Source organism: Dermochelys coriacea, chromosome 3 (genome assembly GCF_009764565.3).
Source record: "Dermochelys coriacea isolate rDerCor1 chromosome 3, rDerCor1.pri.v4, whole genome shotgun sequence".
NCBI classification, from domain to species: Eukaryota; Metazoa; Chordata; order Testudines; family Dermochelyidae; genus Dermochelys; species Dermochelys coriacea.
Window position 1 is genome coordinate 86,177,320 of NC_050070.1, and position 16,230 is coordinate 86,193,549.

The 16,230-nt window shown below is 45.8% G+C and overlaps 1 protein-coding gene across 3 annotated transcripts in view; it reads left to right on the forward strand.

Annotated features, from left to right (window-relative positions):
- The window catches only part of RPF2 (ribosome production factor 2 homolog), a 26,723-nt gene extending 16,538 nt beyond the window's left edge, over nucleotides 1-10,185 (forward strand). For all 3 annotated transcript variants that reach the window (XM_038394018.2, XM_043510834.1, XM_043510835.1), the window contains exons 8-10: nucleotides 3,540-3,642; nucleotides 5,015-5,159; nucleotides 9,901-10,185. In XM_038394018.2, coding sequence (XP_038249946.1) covers nucleotides 3,540-3,642; nucleotides 5,015-5,159; nucleotides 9,901-10,083 — 431 coding nt within the window. In that variant the 3' untranslated portion in view covers nucleotides 10,084-10,185. The remainder of the gene's footprint in view (nucleotides 1-3,539; nucleotides 3,643-5,014; nucleotides 5,160-9,900) is intronic.
- Nucleotides 10,186-16,230: the final 6,045 nt, after the last annotated feature.

Here is a 16,230-nt window from a genome sequence, read left to right on the forward strand (position 1 = left end):
GCTGGGGTCCTGTGAATGATTAAATGATTACATCACTGTCCATATTATATAGGATGCAAACCATATAAGATCAGGTTTGTGCCACTTTGCCCAAATTTCTGGAAGAGAATCATTACACGCCAGTAACCCCACACATTCTTGTTCTAATGTGCATCCCCTTAAGCATATTTTCATATTGTTGGGGCGATGGATCGAAATGCGCACACACACAATTGAGATTTATACAAAATACAGGTTTACAGCTGAAATGGATGGTGTTGCCAGTCGTTGACTGATATTTGCTAGATGAACTGAAAGTCTAGCCCTTTGAATTTATTTTGTTGCCAATCTGAGTAACATATCCCTCTCCCATTTGTTTGCCCTTAAGCTTTTGTTTACACCCAAATACACGTCAGTCAAATACACATCCATTTTTTTGCTGCAGAACATATGCCAAGTACACATCAAATGTCTTGATGTTCTGTTGATTTCATTGAAATGTCTAAAGACAAAACAATAGGTGGAAGACGGAGGTCCTCTGATAAAGGATTTAATGAGATGTTGAGACCATCCAAATAGTTTAGGCTTACAATTTGATCTCCTGTGAAATTGCTGTTATATGATAGGGAGTAACTCTTTCTGGTCCTGAGAAAGATAATGTATTTAATCCACCATTTTGTTGCCAAGAAACTTATGAAACTCTCACAGCTCTTGTAAAGAGCTTGTTACTATAGCGCTACTGCCAAGAGCCGGGAGGCTCAGTTATCTAATGACCCCTTGTTACTAGACTGAGTAATGTTATTGATGTTAGTGGTAAACAACCAGGTTTTCATAGACATGTGGTCCATAAGGACATTTTGTATGATTTTGGGAAGTCCTGTGATAGCAATCCCACGTTCTAGAAATCAGTGGGGGTAGGGAATGAACTCGCATATTGTATAATAACCAAATTAAACTAAACTTTTAAATCCATTTTTAAAAAATTGAGGACATCTCATAATGGTTTGGATATGTAAATAGCAGCTTCCTTTTAACCCTCTACATAGACGAACCAGGCAAAGACTTGTAATTTTCTTCCCCCTCCCGTTTCCATACAAGCATTGTCTTAAAATTGTAGTAGTGGTTTTACTGCCATTGGTTTCTGGTGCCAGTATTAGGAGTCTGTTGATCTCCTGTGTTCCTGTGAGATGTAGTTGCTGCACCCCTGGTTCTAATAGCCTCCTGTGCACATATTTGTGAAACACTTCATTGCTCATTCCTTTATTGGACCCACTTGTGTATTAAAAATTGGCAAATGTTGGGTCACTCTTCTTAAAATGCAGGCTTGGACTGAATGGGAAGAGACCTGTTTGTTTTGAGATAGCACTTAAGTTTCTCCTTCACCCCTATCACCATGTTTGCACAAATTATTTGGAGTCCAATACATAGATATGGAGGAGTCATTTAGATTCTCTTGAAAAAGAGAGGGTAGAGGTGGTATGAAGGGGACATAAAGGAGCATAAAACAACTGTTCTATGTCCTGCTCCACCCATCATACTGCTGCAAAGTCCAGCAATATTTGTGCTGTTCAGACAAGAACTGTTGCATCTTCCTAGTAAGTGGCCAAATTATAAATTACTTTGGAACACACATTTCAAGTCCTTGAAGACCAAATGGAAGTTATCAAAAGCTCTTTTGCTGTGGTTACTGAATCAGATGTCCTTGAAACACATTAAGTGCACAGAGAAAAACAAGAGGTAAACTGGTGGCAGGAATTAAAAAAATAACGAAAACAAGGTCCCTAATCCAACCACAGTGGACTGTCTCAAAAACTATGAATAAGCCAAAATTTTCAAATCCCTGAAGTTTCAGAGAGGAAAAATACTGTCTACAGCTGGTGGATGTCACAGAAACTTAAATTCCTGACCACTTGTATTTGGATATAAAGATCATCCTGCGAGTGGAAAGCTATACCACAAGAACATACTAAAAGGATAATCTGCCAATAAAAGCAATGTAGATGCTCACGTGCCAGAAGAGACGTCTTGGTTACAGCCTGATACTAAAATAGAAGAAAATATTTTACTGATGACTTTTCCTCTAGATACAAATCCAGTAACCCAACAAAGGAGGAGGGAGAAAATATTAAGTGACCCAGAGTATTTTTCTGGCTAAACTTCAGGTAGTGGCCACCAATAAGACTTCGTTTTCAACATAGCTTCATCACTGATGCTCCCAGAAAAAGGTCACTGAGGAAAACACTGGCTGAAGAATCTGAAAATGAAACTTAAAGGGAAGTGAGCCGTTCAGCAGTTCTGCTTCTGGGTATTAATCTTTTTTTTTAATTAACATACCCTGTTCCCTAGGACCAGGTTACATCCTTCCTCCACCCTCTGCAAAGGGCTGACATGTTTGCATGGTTATGTGCTCTTTGCTCATACACTATTTTAATGGCTCTGATACGAGAATTGTTAGCAACTAACTGATAGTTAACTGGTATCTGAATTTGCTCCCTGTGAAACTGTAAACACAATCTTTAAGTTTCTTTCTATATGTAACTGACCATGTTGTGTTTGTCTGCTAAATGTGTACATCTACAATAGTAAAAATATTCATTGTAGTGCAATAGCAAGTATTAGCTCATTTAAAAAAGAGCAAAAGTGCTCTGTTTAACCACAGACAAAACTGTTTTTTAAAGCAATGATGGTCTCAAGTTTCCAAGATGATATAGTAAACAAGGGGGAGTAAAAAACAATCAAGGTAACACTAAACACTATCTCCTTTCTTTGTATATGTTTATCTTGTATTGATCTTGATCACTTATTTATATCTACTCTAACTGCTGGCTTTGGTACCAGAGACTTTTAATCCATCACTTTGTCCAACAACCTCATAACTTAGCTAAATGTTATTTCTGTACTTATGTATACTTAGTGAACCATATGTGAGATGCATTTTGTTTTTCTGAGTTCCTAGCTGAAAGTTTAGAAGAGTGGATAAACTGAAATAAGTATGGCTTTTTGTATTTCACAAAACTAAGGTTATTGTTACTATTGAAGCAGTGATAATGTCTGTTCTTCTATCTTTTTTGGGGTGGGGTGGGTTGATCTTTAAAATAAGATCTGGAGCTTGTATTGCTACCAAATTATTTCTGGAAAGCAGATGTCTGTTATGCTCTCTTACCAAGACTTCTGCACTTGCTTAACTTTGCACATGTGAGTAGGCTCAGTGGGACTACTCATGTATGTAAAGTTAAGCAGGTACATACATGCGTAGTCCCATTGAGCGTACTCACGTGCAAAATTAAGCAAGTGCAGTCTTGGCAGGACTGGGGCTTGAAGTAGTAAATAATCCTGCATGTGAGTCAGAAAGGGACCCTGTTTAGCATTACTGCAGTTGCCTCTAGAAAGGCCACATCTGTTTCTAGTTAATCTGAGATTCATCCCTTATAACACAGACTTACTGTCAAATAAACTAGAATCAAAAGTCCTGCTTATCTTAAACCTCCTTTTTGAAAAACCTCTTTATTTTAAAAAAGTAAAGAAACCTGGCACTTTTACATCTTGAAATGTTCTTTCAGATTTCTTTCGAGGTCCTACTGTGCCTACTATTCGCCTGGCAGGGTTAGAGTATGTTCTGCATTTCACAGCTATGGATGGAAAAATTTATATGCGAAGCTACAAGTAAGTGTCGTCATTTCCCCCATTTACATTGTCTAACACAGAGCTAGGAAAACTACGGCCTGCGGGCCACGTCTGGCTGCAGGACCGGCCTGCCTGGCCCCTGAGCTCCTGGCCCAGGAAGTTAACCCCCGGCCCCTCCCCCACTGCCCCCCCTCCCCTGCAGCCTCAGCTCACTGCTCCGCTGGTGCAGTTCTCTGGGCAGAGGAGCAGTGAGCTCCTGGGGCAGCGCAGCTGCAGAGCCCAGCCTGACCCGGTGCTCTGTGCTGTGTGGAGCGGCTGCCTGTCCTGGTGCAGCCATGCCGTCAGCCACTGGCCCTCCAGGCAGCATGTTAAGGGAGCAAGGGAGTTGGATAGAAGGCAGGGGAGTTTGGTGGTGGTGGTGGTGGTCAGAGTCCAGGGGGTGTGGATAGGGGTCGGGGAAGTCAGAGGGCAGGGAACTGGGTGGTTGAATGGGAGCAGGTGTCCCGGGGGGGCAGTAAGGAAGGAGAGAGGGGGTTGGATGGGGTGGCAGGGGCAGTCGGGGCAGAGGGTCCGGGGGCAGTCAAGGAGAAGGGGTGGTTGGGTGGGGGGGTAGTCAGGAAGGAGAGGGGAGTTGGATGGGGCAGTTAGGGGCGGGGAATCTGGGGGTGGTCAAGGGACAGAGAGCAGGAGGTGGATGGGGCAGGGTGCTGTCAGGGAACAGGGGGGTTGGATGGGGCAGGAGTCCCGGGGGGGGCCGTCAGGGGGTGAGAAGCAGGGGGTTCGGATAGGGGCAGGGGCACAGCCTCCCTTAACCAGCCCTCCATATAATTTCAGAAACCCAATGCGGCCCTCAGGCCAAAAAGTTTGCCTGCCCCTCGTCTGACGGGAGGTTAGATTTAATTTCTATCTGTAGCCATTTTCCAGGGCCAGATCCAGCCCATGGTTCTGTGCACATGTAACACTAACAGATCCTGGTTGTCAGTAAGCGGGATCGAACCTGGGACATCTGAAGCTTAGTGCATGAGCCTCTACTGCATGAGCTAAAATCCACATGGCCTCTACCTAAGGTTGTAGTGCAGACTCATTAATCTCTAAGTGATCTCAGTGCCACTTGAGGGGACAGAACACCACACTCAGGAGGTGTGTGGGTTACACACACACAACTGTATTGAAATCAATGGGAGTTGAATACGCATTCAAGATCAGACACTGGTACCGTGGTACACTGGTACCGTGGTTATAAGTTTTCTGAACCAAAAAAAAAATTCAACAGTTGCCCATGTTTTCTAAAGGCCAAGTTCTGTCTGTGGTCCAGAAAATAATTAGAAACATAAGTACGAAATGCAGCAAAGGTAGACAATGTTGATTTTTTTTTTAATTATTTTTTTTGTTCTCTCTCTCTCTTCCGCAGAGTGTTGTTGAAGAAGTCGGGATGTAAAATACCGAGGATTGAAGTGGAAGAGATGGGACCTTCATTCGATCTGGTGATGAGGAGAACACATTTGGCTTCAGAAGACCTCTATAAATTATCTCTTAAACAACCTAAAGCCCTCAAGGTACATAAATCTTTGTATTTTATACAAAAATCTTTGCTCTGCATCATACATAGTCTTTAATACAGAGCCAGTTTTAAAGTAAACCATGGAAAAGACCAAGGGATGAAGGTGTGAGTTCTTCTTTGAGTGCTGGTCCCTATGTGGATTCCAAGCGTGGGGTGCACATGCATGCCGTGTGCCTTCACTGGAACTGTTGATAGTAGTGTCTGTTGACCCGCTCATGTCGTGCATCGATCACATGGTGTGCCCGAGGCTTTAAGAGGCTGCACCACTCCAGTTCCCTCTTACTGCCGCATGGCCAGAGTTGGAACCCAGTCTCTCCATGCTCTTAGCCACCTGAGAGTACTGCATTCAACCTTTTTTTCACTGTGTATAATTTCTTTATTTACTTAATTAGGTAGTTATCCATTTTTCGGCCACAGCTAGTTAGGTTACTTGTTGGATCTTTCCCGTTCGGGGGCTTCTCTCCCTAGCCCAGGGATTATGCCCTGTCAAGCCGGGATTAAAAATTGTGCCTTGTGCTCTCGCTCCTTTTCGGTGAGTGACGAGCACACCTGCTGCCTGTACTGTCTGGGCAAAGCCCACGTAGTCTCTCGCTGCTCTATCTGGAGCTCCTTTCCATGATGGATCTGGGTGGCATGTGAGCTTTGGCTCCAAAATTTTCTAATGGCGGAAACCATGCACCCATGTGTGCAGCAAGACCCAGCTCCAGCAGAACCACCGGAGTGATGCCAGTCACGGACGGTGACCGCCTCACCTGGTCCCTTTCGTACAGCACCACCAACACCGACAAAACCTCACCGCATGCACAAGAAGTACGGGCACAAGTGTGGCTCCCCGATGGGGACCATCTCAAAATGCAGTGTTTTCTCTCTGAGCTGGGATCGGTTGGGGGAGAAGTTGCATGCAACAGATGAAGGTCCATCTTCGACTTCAACACCGCTTTCCAAGAAAGCGCTCACAGAATATCGTTCTAAATGCCAACACTCTCCACCAACACTGTCAATTCCAACACCAGGATCCTCTGTCACTTCCAGCACCATCGAGCCCCCTGGTTCTGTCGAGCTCAGTACTCCCAGTACCATGCACTCCAGGCAGTTTATCTTCACTTACACCAATGGCAGAGCTTATGTTACCCTTCACTGGTACCCCATCACATTCTGGAACCCCATCAGGTCCCAGGTTCCCTACTCTGGCCAATGAACCTCTTGTTCTCTGTCCTGCTCCAACGACGACGGCCGAGCCCCTTCTCCCGGTCGACCATCCTCCGACATCACCGCTACTGCCGGTACCACCTGCATCATCGACTCCCCCTTTCCCAGAACAATCAGAGTCCGACTGGTCTTCAGAACTAGACACAACTCTTACCTTCTTGCTCTTATAGTCTGGATCCTTGGTACCATGCCTATCCTCCAGACTACGGTCACACCACTGATCCTTGGTTCCCGATACCTGTGGACCCCGCCCATGCATGGCAACTCCTTGGCCATTTTGGGCCTCATGGGACCCTTAACAACATCGCAGTGCACACCACCTACACCGTACCTTTCCTGTGCATACAGCGACTGTCCAGGAGGAACCCCTGGACCCTCTGGGTCCATCGGCAGCCCCGATTATACCACTGGAATTGCCCATTCCTACGGGCGTGTCATCATCTCCAGATGATGCCCTGATCCAATCTTCTCTCTCCCCACCAGATGACCATACACAATATCAGTCCCTGCTCCGTCGCATGGCCATGGCCCTCAACCTTCCACTAGAGGATGTTCAGGACCCCCATGACCAATTCCTGGACATGCTTCAATCTTTGGGATTCTATGGCACAGCCTTACCCATTCATTCGGCTACTTTACAACCAGCCCAGATGGTGTGGCATACGTCAGCCTCTTGTGCCCCATACCAAAGCAAGCGGAATGCTGCTATTCCGTCCCCTCTAAGGACGCAGATTTCCTGTTTACCCACCCACTGCTAAATTCCCTGGTGATCAATGCTGCCACTGCACATGCCCGACAACAGCACTTTAAATCAACACTACCAGATCGCAATGCCAAAAAATTAGACTTGCTGAGTAGAAAAGTTTATTCGTTAGCGGGGCTACAATTCTGTATTGCCATTTATCAGGCCATCCTGGCCAAATACAATTTTCTATCCTACTCCCAACTGGTAGATTTCCAGGACTCTTCTTCCTGACCAACAGCAGGACTTCCAACGCCTGGCAGATGAGGGGAGGCTGATGGCCAAAGTCATGCTCTAGGCCACAGTAGATGCTGCAGGCACTGTCTCTCGCTCCTTAACCCCCAGAGTCATTCTCTGTCGTGACTCGTGGCTATAGTCCAATGGTCTTCCAAAGGAGATCCAGATGACGGTGGAAGACCTTCACTTTGACCACAGTAAACTGTTTAGTGACAAGACGGATGAGTCCCTTCACTCCATTAAGGACTCCCGGGCCACCCTTCCCTCCCTGGGCATCTATGCCCCAGCCCCCACCCACCGACAACCCCCACCTTTGCATCCTCGTCCTCGCACCACTTATCACCGTACCCCCAGCGACCTTTGGAACTGCTTCAACATCAATTTCGCTCTCAATGGCCCTGGCACTCTGCCGCTTCCATTTCTCACTGACCCAAACAATTGTTTTGACTCATATAAAGACCTGAAAACTTCCCATAACCCTTCCGGACGCACCTCCCATCATTTCGGGGGTTGTCTAGCACTCTGTCTGCACTCTGTCCATATGCTTGGAGTTCCATCAACTCTGATTACTGGATGCTAGACATCATCTCTCAAGGATACCTGGTTGAATTCCTTTCCTTCCCCCCATGCTACCCACCTGGGAGCTGCCCCCTTCCCTCCCGAACCCTATCCAACTCAATCTTCTCCACTACGAAACCACTGTCCTTGTCCACAAGGGTACCATAGAACCTGTGCCACACTGCCACCATGGCTTCTACTCCCCCTATTTCCTTATTCTGAAAAGGGGGGAGGTATGCGCCCCATTCTAGACCTCCACACCTTAAACAAATCCACATTTTTCACTTCCGGCTGGTCACCCTCCCCCTTACTATTCCTTCCCTCCCGCATGGAGCTTAGTTTGCGGCTCTCGATATGAAAGACACATACCTTCATGTAGACATTCACCCTGCTTATCGCAAATTCCTTTGTTTTATCATGGCAATGTCCATGATCAGTTCCATGTCCTCCCCTTTGGGATCTCCACTGCCCCCCGCATATTTATCAAGATCTTTGTGGTTGTTGCAGCCTGTATGCACCGACTGGGGCACGCCCTATTTCCTTACCTAGACAACTGGCTTCTGGTAGCACCCTCTCGCTCCTGCCCACCATGTGCACCCTACACACCCTCCTTCAGAGACTAGGAGTATGCATCAGTGAAGAAAAATCCGTCTCCATCCCTACCCTCCCACTTAGCTTTATAGGAGGACATTTGGACTCCGTGACAGCCAGAGCCTTTCTTCCCAGGGAACGTTTAAATGCCCTTGTTACCCTCATTACCATGCTGAGACATCCACCCACACATGCCTGCCAATGCCTTTCCCTTCTTGGACATATGGCAGCTTGTACTGCTGTTACACCACTTGCCCGTCTCCATATGGTCAGCCTCCAACATTGGCTCCCCACAGTCTCTCTCACCAAGGAAGACACTCTCAGCAAGCTACTAGTCTTCCCCTCCAGCATCTTGACCTCCCTCTCGTGGTGGTGAAACCCCTCCACGGTCCTAGTGGGCATGCCATTCATGCCGCCCACACCAACCGCCACCCTCACCATAGACATAGCGGGCTGGGGTGCCCACCTTGACAACCACACTGTTCAGGGCCTCTGGTCCATATGAGAAGCACGAATGCACATCAACATCCTTGAGCTCCAAGCAGTCTGTCTGACTTGCCAAGCGTTCCTAGACTCCCTCCACGTCCAAGTACTCTCAGACAACAGGACGGTGATCATATACATAAACAAGGCAGTGCATGGTCCCCCTTTCTGTGTGCAGAAGCTGGTGCCTCAGACCCTCCACCACGATGGATGCTGTCATCGGTCATACTGTCCTACACAGCTGGTCCTCTCGAGAGCCATTGCGCCCACCTCCATCTTGAGTAGTGCTCGCTATATTCCCACTTTGGAATCCACATAGGGACCAGCACTCAAAGAAGAAGAGAAGGTTATTTACTGTAATTGGAGGTTCTTGGAGATATATGTGGTCCCTATCTGGATTCCAATCCCACCCTCCATCCCCTCTGCTCGGTGTTCTCCTACCACCTGGTAAGAAGGAACTAGAGCGGCGACAATCCATGCAGCCTCTTAAAGCCTTGGATGCACCACATGGTCAACGCATGCGGGTCAATGGACACTATTATCAATAGTTCCGTCTCCAGCGCATGGCACGCATGCACACCCGACGCTTGGAATCCAGATAGGGACTACACTTCTCAAAGAACCTTCCGTGACAATAAGTAGCCCTCTCTTATTGCACACTATCTTTGCAATGTTCAGGTCTTTTTGCTAAGCTAACTGATGTCATTGCATGATCTATAGAGGGACGCACGGGTAGGGCAGGATAAGGAACTGATCTGATGGCATATAAAGACAGGAAAATAAATCTTTATACTCTGGATTTTATCTGTACAATACCATTTTTAGGTGTAGTTATCTTAAATTGTAATGGAAGTTTAATTACTGGACTGAATTGTATTCTGGGCCCAGAAATGTTAACATTATTCTTACCTTGCAGCCAAAGAAGAAGAAGAATATCTCTCACGATGTCTTTGGTACATCATATGGTCGGATCCACATGCAGAAACAGGATCTCAGTAAATTACAGACAAGGAAGATGAAAGGATTAAAGAAGAGACCTGCAGCAAAGATGACTGAAGAAGATGAAGGGATTAGTCCAAAGAAATCAAAATCCATCTGATAGGATAAAATAGTTTTGGACTCTTGATAACTTCAGCTTTTGCTGTATTTGTCACAAAATAAATGTGGCAGATGTGGACCAGTCAGCTGCCATTTTTTAAAATGCTGTAGTCCTGTAATTATTTTTAATGTATAGTCCTACAAAAGTGAACTTCAGTGGTGTTGGGCTGTACACTGACATTATTTCCTCAGGTGTCTGAAGCTCGATATGCTTATTTGGAGAAATCAGTAGAACAAATAATTGAAGAAAAACTATTAGATAAGTGGCTATTAAATGGCCTTCTAGGGTTTTTATCCTGGGGACTCTTGTTGGAATACTCTTGTCATATAAACCCTTTCTGGGAACTGAGCTGTTAATGTGTAAATGCTGGCCTTGATTTGTTTTCAGCTAATGTTAAAAGTATTTGGACTGTTTTACATAACTTTTTGACTACTCATCTCTAACTTAATAAACTTTGGACTATTTTTATTAACTATGCATTTCAAAAAAGAGAACCTATATCAATATTAGTATGTGCTAATGAACTATGTCCTCTTTGTAACTAAGCATTACTTACACTGCCTAGAATTAGGAATGATCTGTCAAGCTGATTATACTACATTCATCACTAAAGTATCTGAGCACCTGATACTCACCATAGGTACACATGAGACCTTTGAGTCTCTTAAGCACAGAACCTTATGCTTGATTTGAGTGCAAGGGACAAGACTAATTTATTCAGTCCACTGTGTTTTTTAATCTAGGTATTTATACTATGCTCTTCACTATATTTGAATGCCATAGAGAGACTGCTAAAGAAGCAAAACCTTGATTTGTCTTTTCTTTCCTGATATGGACAAGTTTCTTTTAATACTCTAAGGCCTGGTCTACAGTATGCGATTATATCGAAATTAGCTACATTCTATTGAATTAAAACTAAATCCGGCCACACAACCACCCGGTTTTGTCAACTTTAAGGTCTCTTAAAACCGATTTCTGTACTCCACCTCAGCAAGGGGAGTAGCGCTAAAGTTGACATCACTGTTCGGGATTTTAGGTACTGTGGATGCAATTGGATGGTATTGGCCTCTGGTAGCTATCCCAGAATGCTCCATTGTGACCGCTCTTCACAGTTGCAACTCAGATGCACTAGCCAGGTAGTCAGGAAAAGCCCTGGGAACTTTTGAATTTCATTTCCTGTTTGGTCAGTGTGGTGACCTGATTAGCGCAGGTGACCATGCAGAGCTCACCAGCGCAGGTGACCATGCAGTCCCAGATGCGCAAACGAGCTCTAGCATGGACCGAGCAGGAGGTACTGGATCTCATCGCTGTTTGGGGAGAAGAATCTGTTCAGGCAGAACTCCATTCCAAAAAAAGGAACGCAAACATGTTTGTGAAAATCTCCCGGGGCATGATGATTTTTTTGGAGGAGGAAGAAGAGGAGGAGAAGGACAGTGCACAGGCAGCAAGCGGTGAATCTGTTCTCCCCAGCAGCCAGGAACTGTTCATCACCCTGGAGCCAATACCCTCCACCTCCTCTCAAGGCGGGCTCCGGGACCATGACGCCGGAGAAGGCACTTCTGGTGTGTGTACCTTTGTAAATACGATACAGGGTTTAAAAGAAAGTGTGTTTACTGATTTATTTGCCCTGAAGACTTGGGATGCATTCACGTCCAATACAGCTACAGGAAAAGTCTGTTCGCGTTTGGCTTAAAGGGTTAGAGCCCTGCGGTGGGGGTGGGGGGAAACCTGTCCATGCTGGCCTGTTGGTGTTTAGCCTAAAGGGCATGGGGTCGGGTGGGGTGTGTGTGTGTTGGTTGGTGGGGCGATCATCCCAGAGAGACCACAGGCCCTCCTTTTAAATGGCCAAGCCACCAGGCATTGCTTGGTATGGGAAAGGAGGGTGCTGCAGTTTGAAAGCATTGTAATGAATATGGAAGAAGCAGAACCCTGAGTGCACTTAGGGCTTACCATGGCTGCCTGCAAGCTGAATGTTGTTGCCCAGCCGCGTGTGATGCAGTCACACCAAACTAGCAGGCACTCAGTATAAAAGGCAAGAGGTGGTGCAGGTGCGGGGCCTCATGGAAGGGGTGGAGTGGGGCCGGGGCCGGGCAGCTGGGGGAGGGGGGCAGTGATGTGGCCCTCAGGCCAATGTACAAGTCCTCATGTGGCCCTCGTGGTCATTTGAATTTGAGACCCCTGTACTAGAAGCACACCCAGCTGATGGTTCCCTATTTACAATTACACTGAGGACCTGTCAGCCAGTTTTTAATCTACACAGTTTGTCCCCTGGTGGTTTTTTTTTTTTGTACTATTCCAGTTTCTTAATTATAATGTGTGGTACCAAGTCAAATGCTATATAGCAGAAGTGGGCAAACTACGGCCCGCGGGCCCCTCCTCCCTGGCAGTTGGGACAGGGAAGGGTGGATGGGGCAGGGGTCCCAGAAGGGCCATCAGGGGACAGGGAACGGGGAGTTGGATGGGGCAGGGGTCCTGGGGGGGCCACCAGGAGGCGAGAAGGAGAGAGGGTTAGATAGGGGGCGAGGACTCCTCCTAACTGGCCCTCCATACAATTTCGGAAACCCGATATGGCCCTCAGGCCAAAAAGTTTGCCCGCCCCTGCTGTATAGAAATCTAAGTCTATAACATCAACACTATTCCCTTTATCAACCAAACTTGTAATCTCATCAGAAAAAGAGTTTGATAAGACCTATCTTCCATAAAGCCAAGTCAATTGGTATTAATTATATTACCTTCCTGTAATTCTTTATTAATTAAGGGAAATATGGTCTACATGAAATTACAATAAGGTGGGTACACAACTGGTTGAAAGGGGGAATTCAAAGAGTAGTTATCAATGGTTCACTGTCTAACTGGGACAGTATATTTAAGGGGCTCCTTCAGTGGCCTCCCTGGGGTCCAGTACTATTCAATACTTTCAGTAATGACTTGAATAATGGGGTGGAGATTAAGCTTACAAAATTTGTAGATAACACCAAGATAGGAGGGGTTGCAAGTACTTTGGAGGACAGGTTTAGAATTCAAAATTACCTTGATAAATTGGAGAATAGGTCTGAAATCAAGAAGATAAAATTCAATTAAAAAGTGCAAAGTACTTCATTTAAGAAGGAAAAAAAAATCAAATGTACAACAACAAGATGAAGAACAACCAGTGAAGTGATAGTGCTGCTGAAAAGAAGAGCAGGCATTCTGGGGGAAAAGAAACAGACTATCAGTGCTGCTCAAGCTATCTGATGTGGGGGACCGGCAATTTTTTTTCAATGTGTGCGCAGACCGGCAGCCAATGGCTCGCGGACCGGCACTGGCAGTGATGAGCTGCCAAAATCTTAACAACTGGTTCCCTATAAAAAGTTCTGATTTAAGGGATGTGCCCCAGTATCTATTTTTTGTACCAACAGGGTTACCATATGTCCGTATTTTCCCGTATTTTTAAATTTTAAAAATTCCTCCCGGACGGCGATTTAAGAATCAAAACGCCTGACCTGTCTGGGAAAATATGGATGTATTTTAACCCTGCCTAAAGTTCTTTTTTAAAAAGATGGACCTGAACTAGAAATGAGCTCCGTTTCACGTGTGGGTCCCCACCACTCCCTGGGGGTGTGCTAGGGTGACCAGATGTCCCGATTTTATAGGGACAGTCCCGATTTTGGGGTCTTTTTCTCATATAGGCTCCTATTACCCCCGACCCCCGTCCTGATTTTTCACACTTGCTGTCTGGTCACCCTAGAGTGTGCACATGTGTGGGTCTCAGCTGCTCTCTGCCCCCCTCATTGAAGCAGGTGTGCAGGTTTACTGCTATGGGAACTGCAGGTCACCAGTGGACGTGGAGCCAGCTGCAGATAGGGGCGTGGGGCAGGGCTAGCTGGAGGCAGGGGGTGCAGGGCTGGCTATGGGCAGAGCAGGGAAGGGGGTGCGGAGCTGGCTGGTGACAGGAGGGTGTGGGGTTGGCTGGAGACAGGGCAGGAGCTGACTGGAGGTAGGGGCTGGCTGCAGGGGGGTGCAGGGCTGGCTGGAGACAGGGGCTGGCTGTGAGCAGGGCAGGGGGTGCGGCAGGGGCTGGAGACAAGGGCTGGCTGCAGGCAGGGTGGTGGGTACTCACGGGGAGAGCGGCTCGGAGAAGCCTGAGCAGCAGGAAGCAGCCCAGGCCCAGCAGAGCAGCCGGGGACCCACCAGGCAGCAGCGGGAGCCCCAGGGCCAGGGGAGCAGCAGCAGCAACAGGGCTTGTGCAAAGGGCCAGGTGGCAGCCCACATGGCTCCCGCAGTGCAGAGCCCCATGCGGCCGGAGGAGGAATTACATCACTTCTCTGCCAGAGCCCATCAAAGCCTCAGCACCCCTGCAGGGAAGTCGGACCACCACTTTGAGTAGTACTGGACTAGATGACAAATAGCACCTTGGGTGTAGTGATGGCTGTAGCCTGTAGCTAGCCCCAGGGGAGACAGGCACTTCTGTGTGAGGGCTTTGGCTGCATTAAATAGCTTTAAAGACAATGTGGTCTTGGTGCATTCATTCAAATACTCCAAGTACTGCAATCTGTAGAACAGAAAGGAAAAAGTAGAGCGTAGGAAAAGTAAATAAAAGGTCTAATAAATTAGCATTTCAAACATGATTAAATAGAGATTAATGGAAAGCATTAGATATATAGTACAAAATATGTATTAGTATGTGCTTGTATACATGTGCATAATATATAATGCATGAGTGGATGATTTCCCTGTGTCCAATGAGTCTAATCTCCTTCTTCAGATACTGCTAATTATCTCAGCCAATGCTGATTTATCCCTGTATCCCAAAGATATTTCTAAAGAGGAGGAGTTTGTATCAAAAGTCAGGTCTTTCCCTAGAGATACTTTGTCCTGGCATCAGCTACTCCACCACTGAAAATAGCTTAGCTGTACCCCTGCAACAGCCTAAGCAAGACTGAAGGTGGGGGGTGAAATTTTTTGACTTGGATGTATATTTTGGAGAAGGTTATTAAGGAATCTATGGACTCAATAAATGAGAACTTTCTAATTAGAGCAAGCAGTGAGCATTGTAGAACAGGTCCAGGCTCATTCAGAAATTAGAACATCAACCATTCTTTGTTCACTCCGGTTTTCTTTAACTTTCAGTGATATTCTATCAGCCTTCGATCATTGATTTCATTACTCTTCCACCAGCCAAGAGATAGATTTGCAAAGTAACAACTCAGAAAGTGGAGGTAAAAATCCTGACCAGAACTTAATAGAAAAACAAAAAAATTATGGTTGATTATAATTTCCCCAAAATTCAAAGTACATTCTCCAGTCCCCACACTCTCTGTACTACTTATGCTACCACCATCCTCCTGATCAATCAGTCTCATAACCTGGGAGTTGCATTTGACGACTCCCTCTCTCTGTCACACCACTCATCTAGGATATGTCCAAAACTTGTTGCTTCTTCTTGCATAACATTTCTAAGATACAGCCTTTTTTTTGGTCCATAATGCTAAAATTTGTGTATAGATCCTCATCATCTCCTGTCTTGATTACTGCAATCTTTTCTTCTGTGATTTCCCTATCTTCCACATCATCCATTTCCAATCTCTACCAAATGCAACAGCAAAATTTAGCCTACCACACTCAACACAGCACCTCTGACCTTCAATGCTCTTAACATTTCTGTCCCAGCTTACTTATTTCATTGCTCCCCCTCTTCCTCTTTGCCCATGATGCCAGCCTGGATTGAGTACTTCTTCACAAATGTCTTTATGCTTTCTTTCACATGGTCCCTTGTTTACTGAATGCCTTCCTTCAAGGGATTGGTAATACTACAACCTTCTCTTTTCAGATCTTTATTCAGTTCCTATTTTTGCCATGTACCTACAAAGAAACAGACAGTGTACAGGAGCTAGTCTGTATTTAGTTATGTAATTACAAAACAAACAATATTAAATGTCTATATAGTGTATACAAAGTGCACGTACGTATTATCTCCCTCTCCTCACCCTTCATATGCTCCATGACTTAGATTATAAACTCTTTGGGGCAGAGACCATGACTTCTATGTATGCACAGCACTTAATACAGTGAGGCTATAATTCTGACTGATTAAATATTGAATTATAACATTACTTCAGGTACTGTACTTTTTTACTAGGGTGTTATTTCAACCATCCTATCTCCTTG